Below are 20,011 nucleotides of genomic sequence, written 5' to 3' on the forward strand. Positions count from 1 at the left end.
CAGTACATCCCAGTACATCCCAGTACATCCCGGTACATCCCAGTGCATCCCAGTACATCCCGGTACATCCCGGTACATCCCGGTGCATCCCAGTGCATCCCAGTGCATCCCAGTACATCCCGGTACATCCCAGTGCATCCCAGTGCATCCCAGTACATCCCAGTACATCCCGGTACATCCCGGTACATCCCAGTGCATCCCAGCGCATCCCAGTACATCCCGGTACATCCCGGTACATCCCAGTGCATCCCAGCGCATCCCAGCGCATCCCAGTACAACCCAGTACATCCCGGTACATCCCAGTGCATCCCAGTGCATCCCAGCGCATCCCAGTACATCCCAGTGCATCCCAGCGCATCCCAGTACATCCCAGTACATCCCGGTACATCCCAGTACATCCCAGTGCATCCCACTACATCCCAGTACCCAGTATATCCCGGTGCATCCCAGTACATCCCAGTGCATCCTGGTACATCCCGGTGCAATTTAGTGCATCCCAGTGCATCCCGGTACAACCCAGTGCATCCCAGTGCATCCCAGTACCCAGTACATCCCGGTACATCCCAGTGCATCCCAGTGCATCCCAGTACATCCCGGTACATCCCGGTGCATCCCGGTACATCCCAGTCCATCCCAGCGCATCCCAGTGCATCCCGGTGCATCCCGGTACATCCCAGTGCATCCCAGTGCATCCCGGTGCATCCCGGTGCACCCCGGTGCATTCCAGTACATCCCAGTGCATCCCGGTACATCCCACTATGGCCTAGCACAACCCAGCACACCCCAGTACACCCCAGTACTCCCCAGTACATCCCAGTACACTCCAGCACACCGCACTGTACCCCATTGCACCCCGTTGCACCCCGTTACTCCCGGCCCCTCCCACCTCTCCCATCCCTCCCGCCGCCGGACGCGTCCCCGTCTCCATGGTAACTCTGGCTCCGCCTCCCGGCTCGCCGCTACGGTGACGTCACCTCGGCGCGCCGCCCTCTGCCTCATCACGCAGCGTCGCCGTCTCCATGGCTGCGGCCGTCACCGAGTGAGCGGGGACGGGGACGGGGACGGGGGGTCCCGGAGGGGAACCGGGAACGGGAACAGGGAATACGGGAACGAGAACGGGGGGTCCCGGAGGGGAACCGGGAACGGGAAGGGGGGGTCCCGGAGGGGAACAGGGAAAGGGGACAGGGACTATGAGAACAGCAACGGGGAGTCCCGGAGGGGAACCCGGAACGGGAACGGGGAATACGGGAACGGGGGCTCCCGGAGGAGAACCGGGAACGGGGACAGGGAATACGGGAACGGGGAATACAGGAACGGGGGGTCCCGGAGGGGAACCCGGAACGAGGATTCCGGTAGGGAGCCAGGAACGGGAGCGGGGAACCCGGGGAAGGGGAAGCCGGGAACGTGGCCGGTAACGGGGAACCGCAGAGTGGGGACGTGGGGAACCGGTGATGGGAACCGGGCCGGGAGCGGGGAACCGGGGCCGGGAGCGGGGAAGGAGACCAGGGCCGGGTACAGGAAGGGGGATCCTGGTGGGGAATGCGGGGTAGGGACGGGAACGGGGAGCGCGGGAGGGAACCGGGAACGGGGCCTCTCAGGGAAGAGCCCGGGCCGGGAGCGGGGCGCCCGGGGTTGGGGGGAGCCCGGTCTGCGGCGGGGCCGGCTCGGCTCGGCAGGAGCCCGTTGGCCGGAGCTGGCGGTGCCCGCTGCAGGTACCGGCGGGAGCAGAGCCTGCCGCTGCCCGGCAGCAGCGCCGCGCTCTACAACAACCTCAGCGTGCTCCGCCCGCCCGCGCCGCAGCTCCAGCGCTTCAGCGCCGTGCACGGGCACAGCCTCAGCCTCCTCAGCGCCGCCGCCGCCGGCCTCGGCCTCTCCCACCGGCAGCTCCCGGCCCGGGAGCCCGGCAGCGGCCTCAGCGCCGCGCTGCTCACCCAAGTACGGGCTCTGCGGCCACCGCTGGGCTGGCAACGGGAGGAGGGCTCTGCCCCGTGCTCCGCTCCGTGACCCTGCCCCGTGTCCCCCACTCTGTGTCCCCCTCCCCGTGCCCCCTGCCCTATTTCCCCCTGCCCCTTGTCCCCTTCCCCGTGTCCCCCTCCCCGTGCACCCCACCCCGTGCCCCCTGCCCGGCTCCCCCTGAGCCCTGTCCCCACTGAGCCCTGTCCCCGCTGAGCCCTGTCCCCCCTGAGCCCTGTCCCCCCTGAGCCCTGTCCCCCTGAGCCCTGTCCCCACTGAGCCCTGTCCCCGCTGAGCCCTGTCCCCCCTGAGCCCTGTCCCCGCTGAGCCCTGTCCCCCTGAGCCCTGTCCCCCTGAGCCCTGTCCCCGCTGAGCCCTGTCCCCACTGAGCCCTGTCCCCCTGAGCCCTGTCCCCACTGAGCCCTGTCCCCGCTGAGCCCTGTCCCCCTGAGCCCTGTCCCCCTGAGCCCTGTCCCCACTGAGCCCTGTCCCCGCTGAGCCCTGTCCCCACTGAGCCCTGTCCCCCTGAGCCCTGTCCCCCTGAGCCCTGTCCCCGCTGAGCCCTGTCCCCCTGAGCCCTGTCCCCCTGAGCCCTGTCCCCGCTGAGCCCTGTCCCCCTGAGCCCTGTCCCCCTGAGCCCTGTCCCCGCTGAGCCCTGTCCCGCTGAGCCCTGTCCCCCCTGAGCCCTGTCCCCCTGAGCCCTGTCCCCACTGAGCCCTGTCCCCCTGAGCCCTGTCCCTCTGAGCCCTGTCCCCCCTGAGCCCTGTCCCCGCTGAGCCCTGTCCCCACTGAGCCCTGTCCCCCTGAGCCCTGTCCCTCTGAGCCCTGTCCCCCCTGAGCCCTGTCCCCACTGAGCCCTGTCCCCCTGAGCCCTGTCCCCTGAGCCCTGTCCCCCCTGAGCCCTGTCCCCCCTGAGCCCTGTCCCCCTGAGCCCTGTCCCCCTGAGCCCTGTCCCCGCTGAGCCCTGTCTGTCCCCCTGAGCCCTGTCCCCGCTGAGCCCTGTCCCCCTGAGCCCTGTCCCCACTGAGCCCTGTCCCCCTGAGCCCTGTCCCCGCTGAGCCCTGTCCCCCTGAGCCCTGTCCCCGCTGAGCCCTGTCCCCACAGGCAGCCTGGTGCGTTCTGCCCTCGCGGGTGCTGCTGGTGCTGACTTCCCAGAAGGGGATCCAGGTGAGGTGGTGTCCGTGGACGGGGAGGAGGGAATTCCTCACACTATTGAGGATGAGATCGCTGGGGGGAGAGGGAGGCTCCTGGGGCCCTCCTGGGTCCCCGCTGCGTGTCCGGGGCTGTCACCGTCTCTTGGGGACCTCCTGGGGCAGTGGTTGGGCCTGAAGCCGTAAAGGAATCATAGAATCCAAAATCCCATCCTAGGAGGGAGCTCAGGGATCGCCTGTTCCAGCCTTTCCCGGCAGAGCATGACCGGACTGGGTGTCCAGCACCCTGTGCAGCCCGGTGTTAACAGTGCCAGCGTTAGGAATCCACCACTTTTCCTGGGGAGATCATCCCAGTCTCTGGTTGTTCTCACTGGGAAAGGTTTCCCTCTTGTGTCCAGTTGGAATGTCCCCAGCAGTAACTTGTGCCCACCACCCCTCGGCTTTCCCATGGCATCTCTTGTCCAAAGGGAGTCCTCATCTTCTCTGTAGCCCTTTAACTCCAGGCACATGGGATGAGCTCTCCCTGAGCCTCCTCTTTCCAGCCGGGCAGTCCCAGCTCTCTCAGCCTTTCCTTGCTCACTGCCCAGCCCTTGGATCACCTTCGTGGCCCTTCCCTCCAGCCCCCCCCGTCCCCATCGCTGTGTGCAGCAGGGACCACCCCGGCCGCGGTGACCCCCCCGCAGCTCTCGCCCTCACCCTGGCCCTGTTCCTCTGCAGATGTACGAGGCCGACGGCTCCGTCCTGGTTTACTGGCACGCGCTGGACGCCGCGGAGCAGCCTCCTGGTAACGCCATGGCGGGGCCCAGCCCTTCCCTGCACCCAGGGGCTCCCTGTGTGACCGGCTCCCGGTGCCCCTGTGACCGGCTCCCGGTGCCCCCTGTGACCGGCTCCCGGTGCCCCCTGTGACCGGCTCCCGGTGCCCCCTGTGACCGGCTCCCGGTGCCCCCTGTGACCGGCTCCCGGTGCCCCTGTGACCGGCTCCCGGTGCCCCCTGTGACCGGCTCCCGGTGCCCCTGTGACCGGCTCCCGGTGCCCCCTGTGACCGGCTCCCGGTGCCCCCTGTGACCGGCTCCCGGTGCCCCTGTGACCGGCTCCCGGTGCCCCCTGTGACCGGCTCCCGGTGCCCCCAATGTGACCGGCTCCCGGTGCCCCCTGTGACCGGCTCCCGGTGCCCCTGTGACCGGCTCCCGGTGCCCCCGATGTGACCGGCTCCCGGTGCCCCCAGTGACCGGCTCCCGGTGCCCCCAATGTGACCGGCTCCCAGTGCCCCCTGTGACCGGCTCCCGGTGCCCCCAGTGTGACCGGCTCCTGGTGCCCCCAGTGACCGGCTCCCGGTGCCCCCAATGTGACCGGCTCCCAGTGCCCCCTGTGTGACCGGCTCCCGGTGCCCCCTGTGTGACCGGCTCCCGGTGCCCCCTGTGACCAGCTCCCAGTGCCCCCAGTGTGACCGGCTCCCGGTGCCCCCAATGTGACCGGCTCCCGGTGCCCCCAATGTGACCGGCTCCCGGTGCCCCCTGTGACCGGCTCCCGGTGCCCCCAGTGACCGGCTCCCGGTGCCCCCTGTGACCGGCTCCCGGTGCCCCCAATGTGACCGGCTCCCGGTGCCCCTGTGACCGGCTCCCGGTGCCCCCTGTGACCGGCTCCCGGTGCCCCTGTGACCGGCTCCCGGTGCCCCCTGTGACTGGCTCCCGGTGCCCCCTGTGACCGGCTCCCGGTGCCCCCAATGTGACCGGCTCCCGGTGCCCCCTGTGACCAGCTCCCGGTGCCCCCTGTGACCGGCTCCCGGTGCCCCCAATGTGACCGGCTCCCGGTGCCCCCGATGTGACCGGCTCCCAGTGCCCCCGATGTGACCGGCTCCCGGTGCCCCCAGTGACCGGCTCCCAGTGCCCCCGATGTGACCGGCTCCCGGTGCCCCCTGTGACCGGCTCCCGGTGCCCCCTGTGTGACTGGTTCCCGGTGACCCCAATGTGACCGGCTCCCAGTGCCCCCAGTGTGACCGGCTCCCGGTGCCCCCAATGTGACCGGCTCCCGGTGCCCCCTGTGACCGGCTCCCGGTGCCCCCAATGTGACCGGCTCCCGGTGCCCCCAATGTGACCGGCTCCCGGTGCCCCCTGTGACCGGCTCCCGGTGCCCCCTGTGACCGGCTCCCGGTGCGCCCACTGTGACCGGCTCCCGGTGCCCCCTGTGACCGGCTCCCGGTGCCCCCAATGTGACCGGCTCCCGGTGCCCCCAATGTGACCGGCTCCCGGTGCCCCCAGTGACCGGCTCCCGGTGCCCCCTGTGACCGGCTCCCAGTGCCCCCAATGTGACCGGCTCCCGGTGCCCCCTGTGACTGGCTCCCGGTGCCCCCTGTGACCAGCTCCCGGTGCCCCCGATGTGACCGGCTCCCAGTGCCCCCTGTGACCGGCTCCCGGTGCCCCCTGTGACCGGCTCCCGGTGCCCCCGATGTGACCGGCTCCCGGTGCCCCCTGTGACCGGCTCCCGGTGCCCCCTGTGACCGGCTCCCGGTGCCCCCTGTGACCGGCTCCCGGTGCCCCCTGTGACTGGCTCCCAGTGCCCCCAATGTGACCGGCTCCCGGTGCCCCCGATGTGACCGGCTCCCAGTGCCCCCAATGTGACCGGCTCCCGGTGCCCCCGATGTGACCGGCTCCCGGTGCCCCCAATGTGACCGGCTCCCGGTGCCCCCTGTGACTGGCTCCCGGTGCCCCCTGTGACTGGCTCCCAGTGCCCCCAATGTGACCGGCTCCCGGTGCCCCCAATGTGACCGGCTCCCGGTGCCCCCTGTGACCGGCTCCCGGTGCCCCCAATGTGACCGGCTCCCGGTGCCCCCAATGTGACCGGCTCCCGGTGCCCCCAATGTGACCGGCTCCCAGTGCCCCCAATGTGACCGGCTCCCGGTGCCCCCTGTGACCGGCTCCTGGTGCCCCCAATGTGACCGGCTCCCGGTGCCCCCTGTGACTGGCTCCCAGTGCCCCCAATGTGACTGGCTCCCAGTGCCCCCTGTGACCGGCTCCTGGTCCCCCGGTGTTACCAGCTCCCGGTGCCCCCTGTGACCGGCTCCCGGTGCCCCCAGTGTGACCAGCTCCCGGTGTGACCGGCTCCCGGTGTGACCGGCTCCCGGTTTCCTTGCAGCACAAGCCGTGTTTGCCCGTGGGATCGCTGCGGCAGGAGAGCGCTTCATCTGCGTGGGTGAGTGGAGCACAGGGAAGGATGGGAGGGAAGGCAGGGAGGGAGCCATAGGGAAGGACAGGAGGAGGTTGGGTGTCCATAGGGAAGGATGCAGGGTTGCTGGGTGTCCATAGGGAAGGATGCAGGGTTGCTGGGTGTCCATAGGGAAGGATGCAGGGTTGCTGGGTGTCCATAGGGAAGGATGCAGGGTTGCTGGGTGTCCATAGGGAAGGATGCACGGTTGCTGGGTGTCCATAGGGAAGGATGCACGGTTGCTGGGTGTCCATAGGGAAGGATGCACGGTTGCTGGGTGTCCATAGGGAAGGATGCAGGGTTGCTGGGTGTCCATAAGGAAGGATGCAGGGTTGCTGGGTGTCCATAGGCAAGGATGCAGGGTTGCTGGGTGTCCATAGGGAAGGATGGAGGGTTGCTGGGTGTCCATAGGGAAGGATGCAGGGTTGCTGGGTGTCCATAGGGAAGGATGCAGGGTTGCTGGGTGTCCATAGGGAAGGATGGAGGGTTGCTGGGTGTCCATAGGGAAGGATGCAGGGTTGCTGGGTGTCCATAGGGAAGGATGCAGGGTTGCTGGGTGTCCATAGGGAAGGATGGAGGGTTGCTGGGTGTCCATAGGGAAGGATGCAGGGTTGCTGGGTGTCCATAGGGAAGGATGCAGGGTTGCTGGGTGTCCATAGGGAAGGATGCAGGGTTGCTGGGTGTCCATAGGGAAGGATGCAGGGTTGCTGGGTGTCCATAGGGAAGGATGCAGGGTTGCTGGGTGTCCATAAGGAAGGATGCAGGGTTGCTGGGTGTCCATAGGGAAGGATGCAGGGTTGCTGGGCATCCATAGGGAAGGATGCAGGGTTGCTGGGTGTCCATAGGGAAGGATGCAGGGTTGCTGGGCATCCATAGGGAAGGATGCAGGGTTGCTGGGTGTCCATAGGGAAGGATGCAGGGTTGCTGGGTGTCCATAGGGAAGGATGCAGGGTTGCTGGGCATCCATAGGGAAGGATGCAGGGTTGCTGGGTGTCCATAGGGAAGGATGCAGGGTTGCTGGGCATCCATAAGGAAGGATGCAGGGTTGCTGGGTGTCCATAGGGAAGGATGCAGGGTTGCTGGGTGTCCATAGGGAAGGATGGAGGGTTGCTGGGTGTCCATAGGGAAGGATGGAGGGTTGCTGGGTGTCCATAGGGAAGGATGCACGGTTGCTGGGTGTCCATAGGGAAGGATGGAGGGTTGCTGGGTGTCCATAGGGAAGGATGGAGGGTTGCTGGGTGTCCATAGGCAAGGATGCAGGGTTGCTGGGTGTCCATAGGGAAGGATGCAGGGTTGCTGGGTGTCCATAGGGAAGGATGCAGGGTTGCTGGGTGTCCATAGGCAAGGATGCAGGGTTGCTGGGTGTCCATAGGGAAGGATGGAGGGTTGCTGGGTGTCCATAAGGAAGGATGCAGGGTTGCTGGGTGTCCATAGGGAAGGGCAGGAGGAGGTTTGGTGCCCGTGGTGCCTGTTGACGCAGCCGAGGGGTGGTGCTGGCAGTGATGTGTGTGTGTCCCCCTGCCCCGGTGCCGCAGGGACATCCTCGGGGCTGGTGCTGGTGTTTGACATCCCCCCCAAAGGCACCAACGTGGCGCTGAGCGAGGTCCTGGAGCAGCACGGAGCCGCCGTCACCGACATCGCGGCAGAGCAGGGCCAGGCCCCGGTAGGTCCCGGGGGCTCCGGTGGGGGGGCTTCGGCAGCGCTGGGTTTGTGGGTGTCCGCACGAGGGGTCCCACTCCTGGAGCAGCCACCCACAGCTGTGCCCCTGTTCCCGTCCCCGTCGGTGCTGAGCTGGGCTCTGCTGCCCAAGCACCTCGGTTCCCTGTTCCCCCGCTTGTGAGGCTCAGCCCAAGGGAGCTGATCCCTCACAGTCTTGCTGCCGGCTCAGGGGATCCCGGGATCCATTGGGATCCATCAGGCCCACTGCTGGAGCATGGGAAGAGCTGTTGAAGTGTGGTCCAGCACCGGGACGGAGCTCCCTGCAGGGCAGCCTCTTCTGCCACCGCTCAGATGCACCAACTGGGTTCCTCATCATTGACCCCTTCCTCAGCGAGGCCACGTCCTTGCACCCTCTTACAGCTCCATTTAACTTCCGACCTGGCCTTGAGCACTGCCAGGGATGGGGCAGCCACAGCTTCTCTGGGCACCCTGTGCCAGCGCCTCAGCACCCTCCCAGGGAAGAGCTTCTGCCTAAGAGCTCATCTCAGTCTCCCCTCGGGCAGGTTAAAGCCATTCCCCTTGGCCTGGCCCTACATCCCTTGTCCCAAGCCCCTCTCCAGCTTTCCTGCAGCCCCTTTAGGCACTGGAGCTGCTCTGAGGGCTCCCAGAGCTGCTCCATCCCGTGTTCCCCAGCCTGGCTTTGTGCTGGGGCTGTCCCCAGCCAGCGCCGGTCCTTGCCCTCGTGCAGGACCCAGGTCCTGTTCCATCCGCCCGCCCCTCCCAGCCCTTGCTCCGTTGTTAACGCTTCCCACGGGGCAAGGACAGGCCCCCGCATGGGAATTCCGGTGCCTGGAGGCGCGGGTGCGGAGCGGGAGCGCAGGCCGGGACGCTGTGAGTCTTCCTCGAAAGCCAGCCCGTGCCTCATCGGCGTTGCCCAACGCGAGCGTGTTGAGGCGGAGGCTCCGGTGCCAGCCCTGCTCCCTGGTTAAACGGGGAGCGGTTAAACCCTACCCTGGGCCTGGCTGTGCCCTGCAGCAATGGGGCAGGGAGCACCTTGTGCTGATGCTGACCCTGACCCGGCTCTGCCCTGCAGGACGGCGCTGGAGACCTGGTGAGCGCCGACGACGCCGGGACCCTGTGTGTGTGGAGCACGGGCGAGGAGTTCAGGCTGGTCAGCAAGGTCCCGGCCTGTGGGTGAGCCCCGGGGCGATGATGGGGGGGAGCCGTGGGGCTGCGCAGGGGTGACCCTGTCCCGTTCCCAGCTGTACCTGCTCCTCCGTGGCGCTGTGGCACGGGACGGTGGCCGCTGGCTTCGGGAACGGGCAGATCCGGCTGTACGAGGCGGCGAGCGGGCGGCTGCGCGCACAGGTCAACGCGCACGCACGGTGGATCAATGCGCTGGACCTGGCACCGGAGACAGGGAAGGTACAGCTGGGAGCAGGGGTGTCCCGGCGTCCCACCTGCATCCCACACTGCATCCCACCTGCATCCCACACTGCATCCCACCTGCATCCCACCCTGCATCCTTGTCTGCATCCCACCTGCATCCTCATCTGCATCCCACACTGCATCCTCATCTGCATCCCACACTGCATCCCACCTGCATCCCACACTGCATCCCACCTGCATCCCACACTGCATCCTTGTCTGCATCCCACCTGCATCCTTGTCTGCATCCCACCCTGCATCCTTGTCTGCATCCCACCTGCATCCCACCCTGCATCCTTGTCTGCATCCTCATCTGCATCCCACCTGCATCCCACCCTGCATCCTTGTCTGCATCCCACACTGCATCCTCATCTGCATCCCACCTGCATCCCACACTGCATCCTCATCTGCATCCCACCTGCATCCCACCCTGCATCCTCATCTGCATCCCACCTGCATCCCACACTGCATCCTCATCTGCATCCCACCTGCATCCTTGTCTGCATCCCACCTACATCCTTGTCTGCATCCCACCCTGCATCCTGACCTGCATCCTTGTCTGCATCCCACCCTGCATCCTTGTCTGCATCCCATCTGCATCCTCACCTGCATCCCACCCTGCATCCTGACCTGCATCCCACCCTGCATCTTTGTCTACATCCCACCCTGCATCCTTGTCTGCATCCCACCTGTATCCTGACCTGCATCCCACCCTGTATCCCACCCTGTATCCTGACCTACGTGCTGCCTGCATACCACCTGCATCTCACCAGCATCCCGCCTGCATCATGACCTGCATCCTGACCTGCATCCCACTTGCATCCTGCCTGCATCCCACCAGCATCCTGCCTGCATCATGACCTGCATCCTGACCTGCATCCCGCCTGCATCCCACCTGCATCCCACCAGCATCCCGCCTGCATCCTGACCTGCATCCCACTTGCATCCCGCCTGCATCCCACAATCCCAAAGCATGCAGCCTGTAATGGCCATGCAGGGGCTGCTCCCTGGCACTGCCACCTCAGTGCCCCCCCCGGACCACCGGTCCCCACGGCCTCTGTCCTGTTCCCTCTGCAGCTGCTCTCGGGTGCGGAGGATTCCTTTGTTCACGTCTGGAAGCTCAGCAGGAACCCGGACACCGATGATGTTGAGGTGAGGTGGGTGAGGAGAACCCCCCCGTGTGCTGGGCGCACCCCAGAGTGTGAGCAGCAGCTCAGGGAGGGGATCCTGCCCCTCTGCTGTGTGAAGGGGAGACCTGAGAGCAGCTCCAGTGCCTGAAGGGGCCATGAGAAACCTGGAGAGGGGCTTAGGACAAGGGATAGAGGAATGAGATCAGGTGTAATGGCTTCCAACTGGAATAGGGAAGAGTTGGATGGGATACAAAGAGGGTGGTGGAACATGGGAATGGGTTGAATGGAGCAGCTGTGGCTGCCCCATCCCTGGCAGTGCTCAAGGCCGGGTTGGACACAGGGGCTTGGAGCAAGCTGCTCCAGTGGAAGGGGTCCCTGCCCGGGGCAGGGGTTGGAGCTGGAGGAGCTTTAAGGTCCCTTCCAACCCAAACCAGGCTGGGATACGATCCTCCTGCTCCCGCAATGCGGAGCTCACGCTGTGGCTCACGTTCCCAGCCTCTGTTCCCCCCGTGCTGCAGTCAGGCCGTTCCCGGCGCTCCGGTGCCCCCTCCCGTGTCCTGTCCCGCAGATCCAGCACTGTCACGCCGAGCGCGTTCCCGACACCCAGGTCTGCGGCGCCCGCTTCTGCGATCCCGAGGGAAACTCCTTCGCCGTCACCGGCTACGACCTGAGCGAGATCTTCCGCTACAGCCGGGCCTAGGGCGCGCCTGGGGGGGGCAGGAGAGCCGGGATGCACCGGGACCGGCGGCACTGAGGCTCCGTAAGCACGGGGCAGCTCTGACCCCCGCCTTCTGCTCCATGGGTCCCAATGATGGGAATGTGGGTGAAGGTGGAACTGGGCCACGATTCCCTCGCTCCCAGCCTCACCCCACCCTCGCTGTGAGCAGGGTGCTCGCGCTTGGGTGCTGAGTGCTGAGCCCCACATCAAGCCACTCAGCCCCACATCATCCTCGCACCCCCCGGCCCTCCGGGGGCGAGGCAGCGGCGGGGCTGGGAGCAGAACCAGCTCCGCTCTTCCCAGCTCCGGTTCCACCGGGATCCGAGCCCGGCCCAACCGGTGCTGGGGGCCGGGAGCGCCGCCGGCCACGTCCCACCCGTGGGTGCAGCTCCGCGGGGCCGCCCTGCCCCGGGGCGAGCAGGAGCCGGTTCCGCTCCGTGGGGACGCGGGGAGGGCTCAGCCCCGGCCGCGTGTGCGGGGCCGCAGCTGCTCTGCACCGGGGCAGCGGCTCCGTGCTCGCTGCCGCCCCCCGGGACCGGCCCCGGCCCCGGCCCCGCTGCTGCCACCGCGTCCGCCGGGGCTCCCCCTGCACCCCATTGCCCGGCCGGGCTGCGGTGGGCGCAGGGGCTGCTCCTGCCCCCCCGGGCCCTTCCCATGGGAATGCCGTGTCCCAGCAATGGAACCCGATGTGGCCCCGGGGACCAACGCAGCCTCCGGGCCTGGGGGGGCTCTGGGGGTGCCGCGGGGCCAGCGCAGCCCTTGGCGGGGGGGGGAGCTCCCCACATGGCCCCTCCTGCCCCGCTGCGGCTGCAGCCGGGGGCCCAGCTCCCCCCCCGCTACCCGAGGCTATGGGGCACACACCCCACTCCATGTACCCCCAACCCCCCCCATGAGCTGCACCCCCATAGTGCTCTTCCCCCCCAGCTATGGGTCAGGACCCCCCCACTCCTCTCTGGGTGCCCCCACTACGATAAATACACCCGAATGGAGCTGCCCCGTGTCAGTCCTTCCTGCGGCTGGGGGGGGGGGGGGGGATGGCACCGGGGGGTGACACCGAGCCCGGGGGGTGACACGGAGCCCGGGGGGGAGGGGGGGGTGGCACCGGGGGATGACACCGAGCCGGGGGGAGGGGGCGGGAATGGCACCGGGGGGGGTGACACGGAGCCCGGGGGGGGTGACACGGAGGCCGGGGGGGGGGTGACACGGAGGCCGGGGGGGGTGACACGGAGCCCGGGGGGGGGTGACACGGAGGCCGGGGGGGTGACACGGAGGCCGGGGGGGGTGACACCGAGCCCGGGGGGGGGGGTGACACGGAGGCCGGGGGGGGGGGTGACACGGAGGCCGGGGGGGGTGACACGGAGCCCGGGGGGGTGACACGGAGGCCGTGGGGGTGACACGGAGGCCGGGGGGGGGGACACGGAGGCCGGGGGGGGGGAGACACAGGCCGGGGGGGGGGTGACACGGAGCCCGGGGGGGGTGACACGGAGGCCGGGGGGGGGGGGTGACACGGAGGCCGGGGGGGGGGTGACACGGAGGCCGGTCCCGTTACAAAAAGCTTTATTAAAGGTTAAAAGAGCCGCTGCGAGGCGGGGGCTGCCCCTCGCGGTGCCGGGGCCCGGGGGGGGTCCCGGGGGGGGCCGGAGCCGCGGTGCTCGTGTACAAAAGTCTACAAAGGGTTTGTGCAGTTGAGGCCGGGGCCAAGGCACGAGATGAGCAGGAAGGGGGGGCCCAGGCCGTGCCCCTGCCCTCCCACCCCCCCCCCCCAAAGCACCCAAGGACCCCCCCCCCCCGCTCACAGCTTGGCCCCTGTAGCAGGGGGGGAGGGGGCAGCACCAGAGGTAGCACCAGCGATGGGCAGCGCCCGGGGGGGCCCGGCCCCCCCTCAGGACACGTGCGGGCGCCAGAAGCACCACTTGGGGCGCGGGTGCTGCGCGCGCTCCCGCTGCTCCTCGCGCTCGCGCTCCTTCTTGCAGCGCAGGTACAGGTCCTCCTCCTTCAGGTACCACACGGGCGGCCAGCGGTGCCGCTCGAAGTGCGCCCGGTTCTCTGCATGGCAAAGGATGGGGTACGGGGGGGTACGGTGGGGTACGGGATGGGGTATGGTGTGGTACAGGGTGAGGTATGGTATGGTACGGGATGAGGTATGGTACGGGATGAGGTATGGTATGGTACGTGATGAGGTATGGTATGGGATGAGGTATGGTACGGGATGAGGTATGGTACGGGATGAGGTATGGTACGGGATGAGGTATGGTATGGTACGGGATGAGGTATGGTACGGGATGAGGTATGGTACGGGATGAGGTATGGTATGGTACGGGATGAGGTATGGTACGGGATGAGGTATGGTACGGGATGAGGTATGGTATGGTACGGGATGAGGTATGGTACGGGATGAGGTATGGTACAGGGTGACGTATGGTATGACACAATGCATGTTATGGCATGGAACAACATGAGGTATGGCATGGCAACACATGCTTTGGCACATAGCAGCATAGCACAACACATGGAATGGCACAGGAGAGTGGTATGGCATGGCAGGGTATGGCATGGCTCAGTACGGCACAGTGTGGTATAACACTTGTTGTGGCATAGCATGGCATGACACAGCATGGCATGGTATGGGCACGGCCTGGGACAGCCCTCTATGGCACAGTGCGGCATGGTGTGGCATGGTATGGCACACTATGGCACACTATGGCACCGTACAGCACAATATGGCACCATATGGCACTGTATGGCACAATATGGCACAGTATGGCACCGTATGGCACCGTATGGCACACTATGGCACGGTATGGCACTGTATGGCACTGTATGGCACAGGATGGCACCGTATGGCACACTATGGCACCGTATGGCACTGTACGGCACAGGATGGCCCGGCATGCAGCGTACCTGGGGACATGAACTTCATGTGCCGGGGGAAGCGGCGGCACACGCTGTTGTAGTTGGTGCAGATGTAGTGCCGGCACCAGGCCGCCAGCTGCTGCGCGTTGTGGAACTGCAGGGGGGGGAGAGGGTCTCACCCTGCCCGGGGGGCGCTGCCGGTGCCACAGAGCGCCCCACAGCACCACCTGCACCCCACAGCACCCCTCAACTGCTCACAGCACCCCTCTGACCCCCACAGCACCACCTGCACCCCACAGCACCCCTCAACTGCTCACAGCACCCCTCTGACCCCCACAGCACCCCCTGCACCCCACAGCACCCCTCAACTGCTCACAGCACCCCTCTGACCTCCAGAGCACCACCTGCACCCCACAGCACCCCTCAACTGCTCACAGCACCCCTCTGACCCCCACAGCACCCCTCAACTGCTCACAGCACCCCTCTGACCCCCACAGCACCCCCTGCACCCCACAGCACCCCTCAACTGCCCACAGCACCCCTCTGATCCCCAGAGCACCACCTGCACCCCACAGCACCTCCGTGACCCCCAGAGCACCCGCAACCCTCCCCTGCACCCACCTGCGTCAGCTCCAGGTAGAGCAGGACCTGCTCATCGATCTCCACCCGCTGCATGAACGCCCGCAGCAGCTCGTCCACTGCGTACTGCTCTGGGGGGGGACAGCGATGGGGTAGGGGGGGACAGCAATGGGGGGGACAGTGATGGGATGGGGGGGACAGCAATGGGAGGGACAGTGATGGGATGGGGGAGACAGTGATGGGGTAGGGGGGACAGCGATGGGGTGGGGGGGGACAGTGATGGGGGGGACAGCGATGGGGGGGACAGTGATGGGGTAGGGGGGGACAGCGATGGGATGGGGGGACAGTGATGGGGTAGGGGGGACAGTGATGGGGTAGGGGGGACAGCAATGGGGGGGGACAGTGATGGGGTGTGGGGGAACAGTGATGGGGGGACAGTGATGGGACAGTGATGGGGTGGGGGGGACAGTGATGGGGGGACAGTGATGGGGTGGCGGAGGTAGTGATGGGATGGGGGGACAGTGATGGGGTGGGGGGGCAGTGATGGGGGGACAGTGATGGGGGGACAGTGATGGGGTGGGGGGGCAGTGATGGGATGGGGGGCAGTGATGGGATGGGGGGGCAGTGATGGGGTGGGGGGGCAGTGATGGGGGGACAGTGATGGGGTGGCGGAGGCAGTGATGGGATGGGGGGACAGTGATGGGGGGGGATGGACACACAGGGGACACGTGCAGGGGCAGGCGCTGTGGCTGCAGCATGCCCAGGGGCAACCGCGCTTGTGCGGCCCTTGTTGGTGAGAGGCATCGATCCCTGTGCCACCGTCACCACATTGATGGGTGACGTCAATGGGGGCCCGGGGGGGGGGCAGGGAGGGTCTGGGGGGGGGGTGAATGGGTGTCCAGGGGGCAACCGCGCTCATCCAGCTTTGGTTGATGAGGAAGACATCGATCCCCATGTCCCCGCCACTGCACTGATGAGTGACCCCAACGGGGGTACACGGAGGGGCGTGGGGGTGCCGGCGGGGTCTCACCGGTGAGCGCCTGCAGGCGCGGCAGGCAGAGCCGGTCGGTCAGGATGAGCAGCTCCATCGCGTCCAGGTCAGGCGCCGGGGTGAAGACCCCGGTGTAGAGGAAGTCGAGGACGGCACGGAGGGAGGCGCAGCTGGTGCCGGGCAGCGGGACCTGGGCACAACGGGGGGCTCTGGAGCGGGGACACACTGGGGCTGGCGGCACCATGGGCACAGCGGGACCGCAGGACCCCCCCGCCCGGTGTCCCCATCCCCGTGCCCTCACCTCAGAGGCGTAGCTCTCCCGAAAGGCCCCCCGGAACATCGCCATCATCCAGTCGCAGCCCGCGATGAGCAGCGGTTTGTGCGCCGGCACCGCGCCGTCGTCCACCCGGAACACCACGTCTGGCACCGCGGAGGGACGGTGTGAGCACAGCATGGGGAGCAGTACCCCCACGCCCGTGCCGGTCACCGCGTGCCACCCGCAGGGAGGGCAGGGTCCCGGTGATGCCCCCATCCAGGGCGCCCTGTACCTGCAAAGACGCCCTTGGCCAGGCACTCCTTGACGCGGTTGGCGCGGCGCACGTGGAAGGCTTTGGTGATCTCCTGGTTCATGAAGCTCTCCTTGTTGAGCACGTTGGCCACCATCATGCGCAGGTCGAAGACCTCCAGCAGCTCGGCGATGGTGGCCACGTGCCGCAGGTCGCCGCGGGCCTGGTCCAGCCGCCCGGTGTACAGGTACTCGAGCACGGCGCGGAACGGCTCCGCCTGCACGCGCGGCTCCATGCGCACCAGCACCATGCGGCGCTCCCGCCCCGACACCGGCTCCGGCACCGCCTCCCAGCTCATGCTCACGAACCCGCGGCCCCACGAGGACAGGTCCCGGACGCTGCCGTCCCCTGTGGTCCCCCCCACATCCCCTGTGCTGTCCCCCGCCACCGGCCGCCGAGCATCATCACTGTGACAGCCCCGCATCGGGGCGCTGCCGCTCTCAGCCGGGCTCCCCCGGTCCCCATCCGGGCTCTGGGTGCACGCAGCCGGCTCCCCGGCCCCCCCCTGCGGCCCCTCCAGCGTGAAGAGGTCGTAGAACTTGGAGCAGGAGGTGGCCAGGTAGACGCGGTGGGCGAACACGCGCTGCCCGTCCTGCAGCTGGAAGACGACGTCGGCGCAGAGCGGGGTGCGGAAGAGCGCGGCGGGGCCCCAACCGCAGCTGGCCGGGGCCTCGGGGACCTGGATGACCGGCGGGGGGGGCTTGGGGGGCAGGAACGGCGCCTGCAGCAGCGGCCGCTGCATCTTCTTCAGGTGCGACTTCCAGAACTGGAGGTGGCGGCGGGAGATGAGCGCGGCGCGGATGGCGTTGTCGAAGACGTCCTTGATGCCGAACTGCGCCACGACGCTGGTCTCGTAGTACGGCACCCCCAGCTCCTTGGCCACCTCGTGCCCGCGCTCCGGGGGCAGGATGTCCGTGGGCTTGATGGGCCTATGGGGCACACAGAGCGGGGCCGTGTCACCGCCGACAGGGCCCCATCCCCATCCCACCCCTCGGCGCAGCGCAGTGGGGGCCTCACTTGGCCAGGGGACGCCGGGCCCGGTTGACAGCCTCCAGGTCGGCGTAGCGCAGGTCCAGCTGGCAGCCCACCAGCACGATGGGCGTCCGCGGGCAGAAGTGCTTGATCTCGGGGTACCACATGGTCTTCACGTGCCGCAGGGAATTGGGGTTGGCCAGGGAGAAGCACAGAACCACCACGTCCGACCTGCGGTGGGACAGCAGCAGGAGGAAGAGGAGGACGAGGAGGAAGAGGAGGACGAGGAGGAAGAGGAGGACGAGGAGGAAGAGGAGGATGAGGAGGACGAGGAGGGTGAGGGCAGCCCGGCCCCAGTGCATCCCGCTGTCACCCAACATCCCCAGGCCACCCTCTGCAGCCCACCTTGCTCAGGGAACAGCACTGGGGTCCCATCATTGACCGGGGACACCCACGGCTGGAGCCGGCTGCCCCCAGCACTGAACCCACCCCCGTGTACCCCACAGGGCTCTGCCCCATGGCCCTCACGGAGCCGCACGGCCATGCCCAGGACAGATGATGTCCTGTGGATGGAGGGAGGAAGATGATGGCGCCTGGCTCTGTGTCACCACGGTTGGCCAAGCCAATGTCCGCCCCAGCTCCGTGACAGCACAGGACCCACTCTGCCCCCATTCCCCCCCGGATGGGCCCACAGAGAGCGGCCAGGCCCCGGCACCGTCCCTGCCCCAGCGCCCCGAGCCCCTTCCCGGCGCCCCACGGGCTCCAGGTCCCAGCCCGGTGCTGGCGCGTCCCGGGGCTCGGGGGAGCCTCCCCGGGCAAGGTGACAGCGGACGCGCCCGAGGTGCCAGCGGCCGCGGGTCCCCGCAGCCCCCGGGGGCCCTTATAAGGTGTCCGGGAGCAGCCACGTGGGCCCGAACCGGGCTTGTTTTTAGTCTGCGCCTTGCCAAGACGTGACCGGGAGGCGCCTCTGGAGCGGGGCCCGTGTCACGGACCAAGATAGCGCCACCGCGGGCCCCCCGCCAGCACCGGGACCGGCGCCACCGGCCCGGAGCCGAGGGACCCTCGGCGGGGGCAGCCCCGCGCCCCCCCGCGGTGCTGGGGCAGGGAAGAGCCGCGCTGGCCCCGGTGCCACCGGCGATAACGGCCTGGACGTGCCGGGGCGGGGGGGGGGGGTGAGGTCCCAGCACCCCCAGTCTGCCCCCAGCGCCCCCGGGCCCTACGGGGGCGAACAGAGCGGGGTCACGGCGCCCCCGGGGTGCAGGGAGCTGCCTCTGGATGGGGCAGCGCTGCCGGACCCGTCCCGAGGGTTTGGGGGGGGGCGCAAGGGGGCTCTTGGGGTGCTGGAAGGGGCACGAGGAGGCCCCTTTGGGTCCCTGTGTCCGCGCTGGGTGGGGAGGGCTGAGGGGCTGGGTGCAGGTGGGGGTTCGGGGTGCTGGGAGGGGGGGGTCAGGGTGCGCTGGGGCTCAGGGGGCTGGTGGGGGGGTGGGGACGCCTTGGCTCCCACCTGCCGTAGGCGAAGCGCCGATCCTTGTGGTGGTCCCCGAAGGTGTCCCAGAGCCGCAGGGAGACGCTGACCTCGTCCACCACATCCCGGGAGCGCTCCAGCACCTGCGGCACGGGGGGGACCCCGTCACGGCACCCCCGGGACCCCCCCCTCCCGTCCGCGGTGCCGCGTCCGTCCGCCCGTGTCCCCCCCCGGCCGCGGGGTCCCCGCCGCGCACCTCCTGGCAGACGCGGTACTGGTCGATGGCCCACACGGTGGGGACGTGCGTGGCCAGCAGCTGGTACTGGCTGAGCGTGGCGTTGCAGGCGCGGGCGCAGATGAGCCGCGTCTTGCCCACCGCGTTGTCCCCGACCACCACGCACTTGATGGTCTCGACGTTCGGCCGCTCGTAGTCCACGTCCAGGTCCATGTGCGCCGCGGGGGCCCCGGGCCCGGCCCCGCTCGGCCCCGGCCGCGCTCAGCGCCGACCCCGGACCCCCCCCCCCCTTTCCCCGGACCGGACCCGGCCCCGCCACCGCCCGGGCCCGCTACCGCGCCCGCCCCGCCCCGCCCCGCCCCGCGGCCAATCAGCGCCCGCTCTGCCGCCGCGCCACGCCCCTCGGGCCCCGCCCCTCCGGCTCCGCCAATCGCAGCCCGGCCCGCCCCGCCTCGCCACGCCCACACCGCTCCGGTCCCCCCCCTCCCAGCCCGGCCCCGGCCGCCGCGCGGACAAAGGAGCGCCGCCAGGGGGCGCCCAGCACAAGTGACGCCCCCCCCACCGAGGGCGGAGGCCACGCCCCCTTCCGTGCAGGGGCGGGGCTTAATGGTCACACACCACCCCCCCCCCGAGCCCGCCCCGCCCACCGGTGGGTAATGGTGGGGACGGCCGGTGACAGCAGGGACAGCAGTGACACCAGTGACAGCAGTGACACCAGGGACACCAGTGACACCAGTGACACCAGCGGCACCAGGGACACCAGTGACAGCAGTGACACCAGTGGCACCAGTGACACCAGTGACACCAGTAACACCAGTGACACCAGTGGCACCAGTGACACCAGTAACACCAGTGACACCAGTGACACCAGTGACACCAGTGACACCAGTAAAACCAGTGACACCAGTGACACCAGTAACACCAGTGACACCAGTGGCACCAGTGACACCAGTAACACCAGTGACACCAGTGACACCAGTAACACCAGTGACACCAGTGGCACCAGTGACACCAGTAACACCAGTGACACCAGTGACACCAGTGACACCAGTAAAACCAGTGACACCAGTGACACCAGTAACACCAGTGACACCAGTGGCACCAGTGACA

General features: G+C 68.1%; 2 protein-coding genes across 3 annotated transcripts; one reads left to right on the forward strand and one right to left on the reverse strand.

The window, feature by feature from the left end:
• Positions 1-892: 892 nt before the first annotated feature.
• On the forward strand, positions 893-11,419 carry WDR54 (WD repeat domain 54). Its single transcript, XM_062635554.1, has 10 exons — positions 893-1,039; positions 1,713-1,935; positions 3,058-3,120; positions 3,822-3,888; positions 6,237-6,293; positions 7,841-7,968; positions 9,058-9,158; positions 9,227-9,389; positions 10,470-10,544; positions 11,091-11,419. Exons 1-10 carry the CDS (start codon positions 1,020-1,022, stop codon positions 11,220-11,222), a joined length of 1,029 nt encoding a protein of 342 aa, XP_062491538.1. The 5' UTR covers positions 893-1,019; the 3' UTR covers positions 11,223-11,419.
• A 1,660-nt stretch (positions 11,420-13,079) lies between these two features.
• On the reverse strand, positions 13,080-19,204 carry LOC134172452 (rho-related BTB domain-containing protein 2-like). 2 transcript variants are annotated; one of them, XM_062635557.1, is made up of 9 exons: positions 18,923-19,204; positions 18,706-18,809; positions 17,247-17,432; positions 16,212-17,158; positions 15,965-16,083; positions 15,703-15,853; positions 14,715-14,803; positions 14,142-14,247; positions 13,080-13,286 (listed from the first exon to the last, which is right to left on the reverse strand). In XM_062635557.1, exons 1-9 carry the CDS (start codon positions 19,112-19,114, stop codon positions 13,123-13,125), a joined length of 2,058 nt encoding a protein of 685 aa, XP_062491541.1. In that variant the 5' UTR covers positions 19,115-19,204; the 3' UTR covers positions 13,080-13,122. The 2 variants fall into 2 exon arrangements, with proteins under 2 accessions (XP_062491541.1, XP_062491542.1); XM_062635558.1 differs by having other exon boundaries at positions 19,068-19,198.
• Positions 19,205-20,011: the final 807 nt, after the last annotated feature.

This window comes from Pezoporus occidentalis, unplaced genomic scaffold, assembly GCF_034315485.1.
Source record: "Pezoporus occidentalis ecotype Australia unplaced genomic scaffold, CSIRO_AGI_Poc_V1 ctg459, whole genome shotgun sequence".
Classification (NCBI taxonomy): Eukaryota; Metazoa; Chordata; class Aves; order Psittaciformes; family Psittacidae; genus Pezoporus; species Pezoporus occidentalis.

What these genes read in the sequence shown, in the direction of transcription:
- LOC134172452 (XM_062635557.1), bottom strand. Translation starts at nt 19,114, where the DNA reads ATGGACCTGGACGTGGACTACGAGCGGCCGAACGTCGAGACCATCAAG. An exon ending in CGGCGCTTCGCCTACGGCAG is followed by an intron (nt 17,433 to 18,705) that starts GTGGGAGCCAAG and finishes GTCCCACCGCAG; the next exon opens with GTCGGACGTGGTGGTTCTGT. An exon ending in GCCCGGCGTCCCCTGGCCAA is followed by an intron (nt 17,159 to 17,246) that starts GTGAGGCCCCCA and finishes TGTGCCCCATAG; the next exon opens with GCCCATCAAGCCCACGGACA.
- WDR54 (XM_062635554.1), top strand. Translation starts at nt 1,020, where the DNA reads ATGGCTGCGGCCGTCACCGA. An exon ending in ATGGCTGCGGCCGTCACCGA is followed by an intron (nt 1,040 to 1,712) that starts GTGAGCGGGGAC and finishes TGCCCGCTGCAG; the next exon opens with GTACCGGCGGGAGCAGAGCC. An exon ending in GCGCCGCGCTGCTCACCCAA is followed by an intron (nt 1,936 to 3,057) that starts GTACGGGCTCTG and finishes CTGTCCCCACAG; the next exon opens with GCAGCCTGGTGCGTTCTGCC.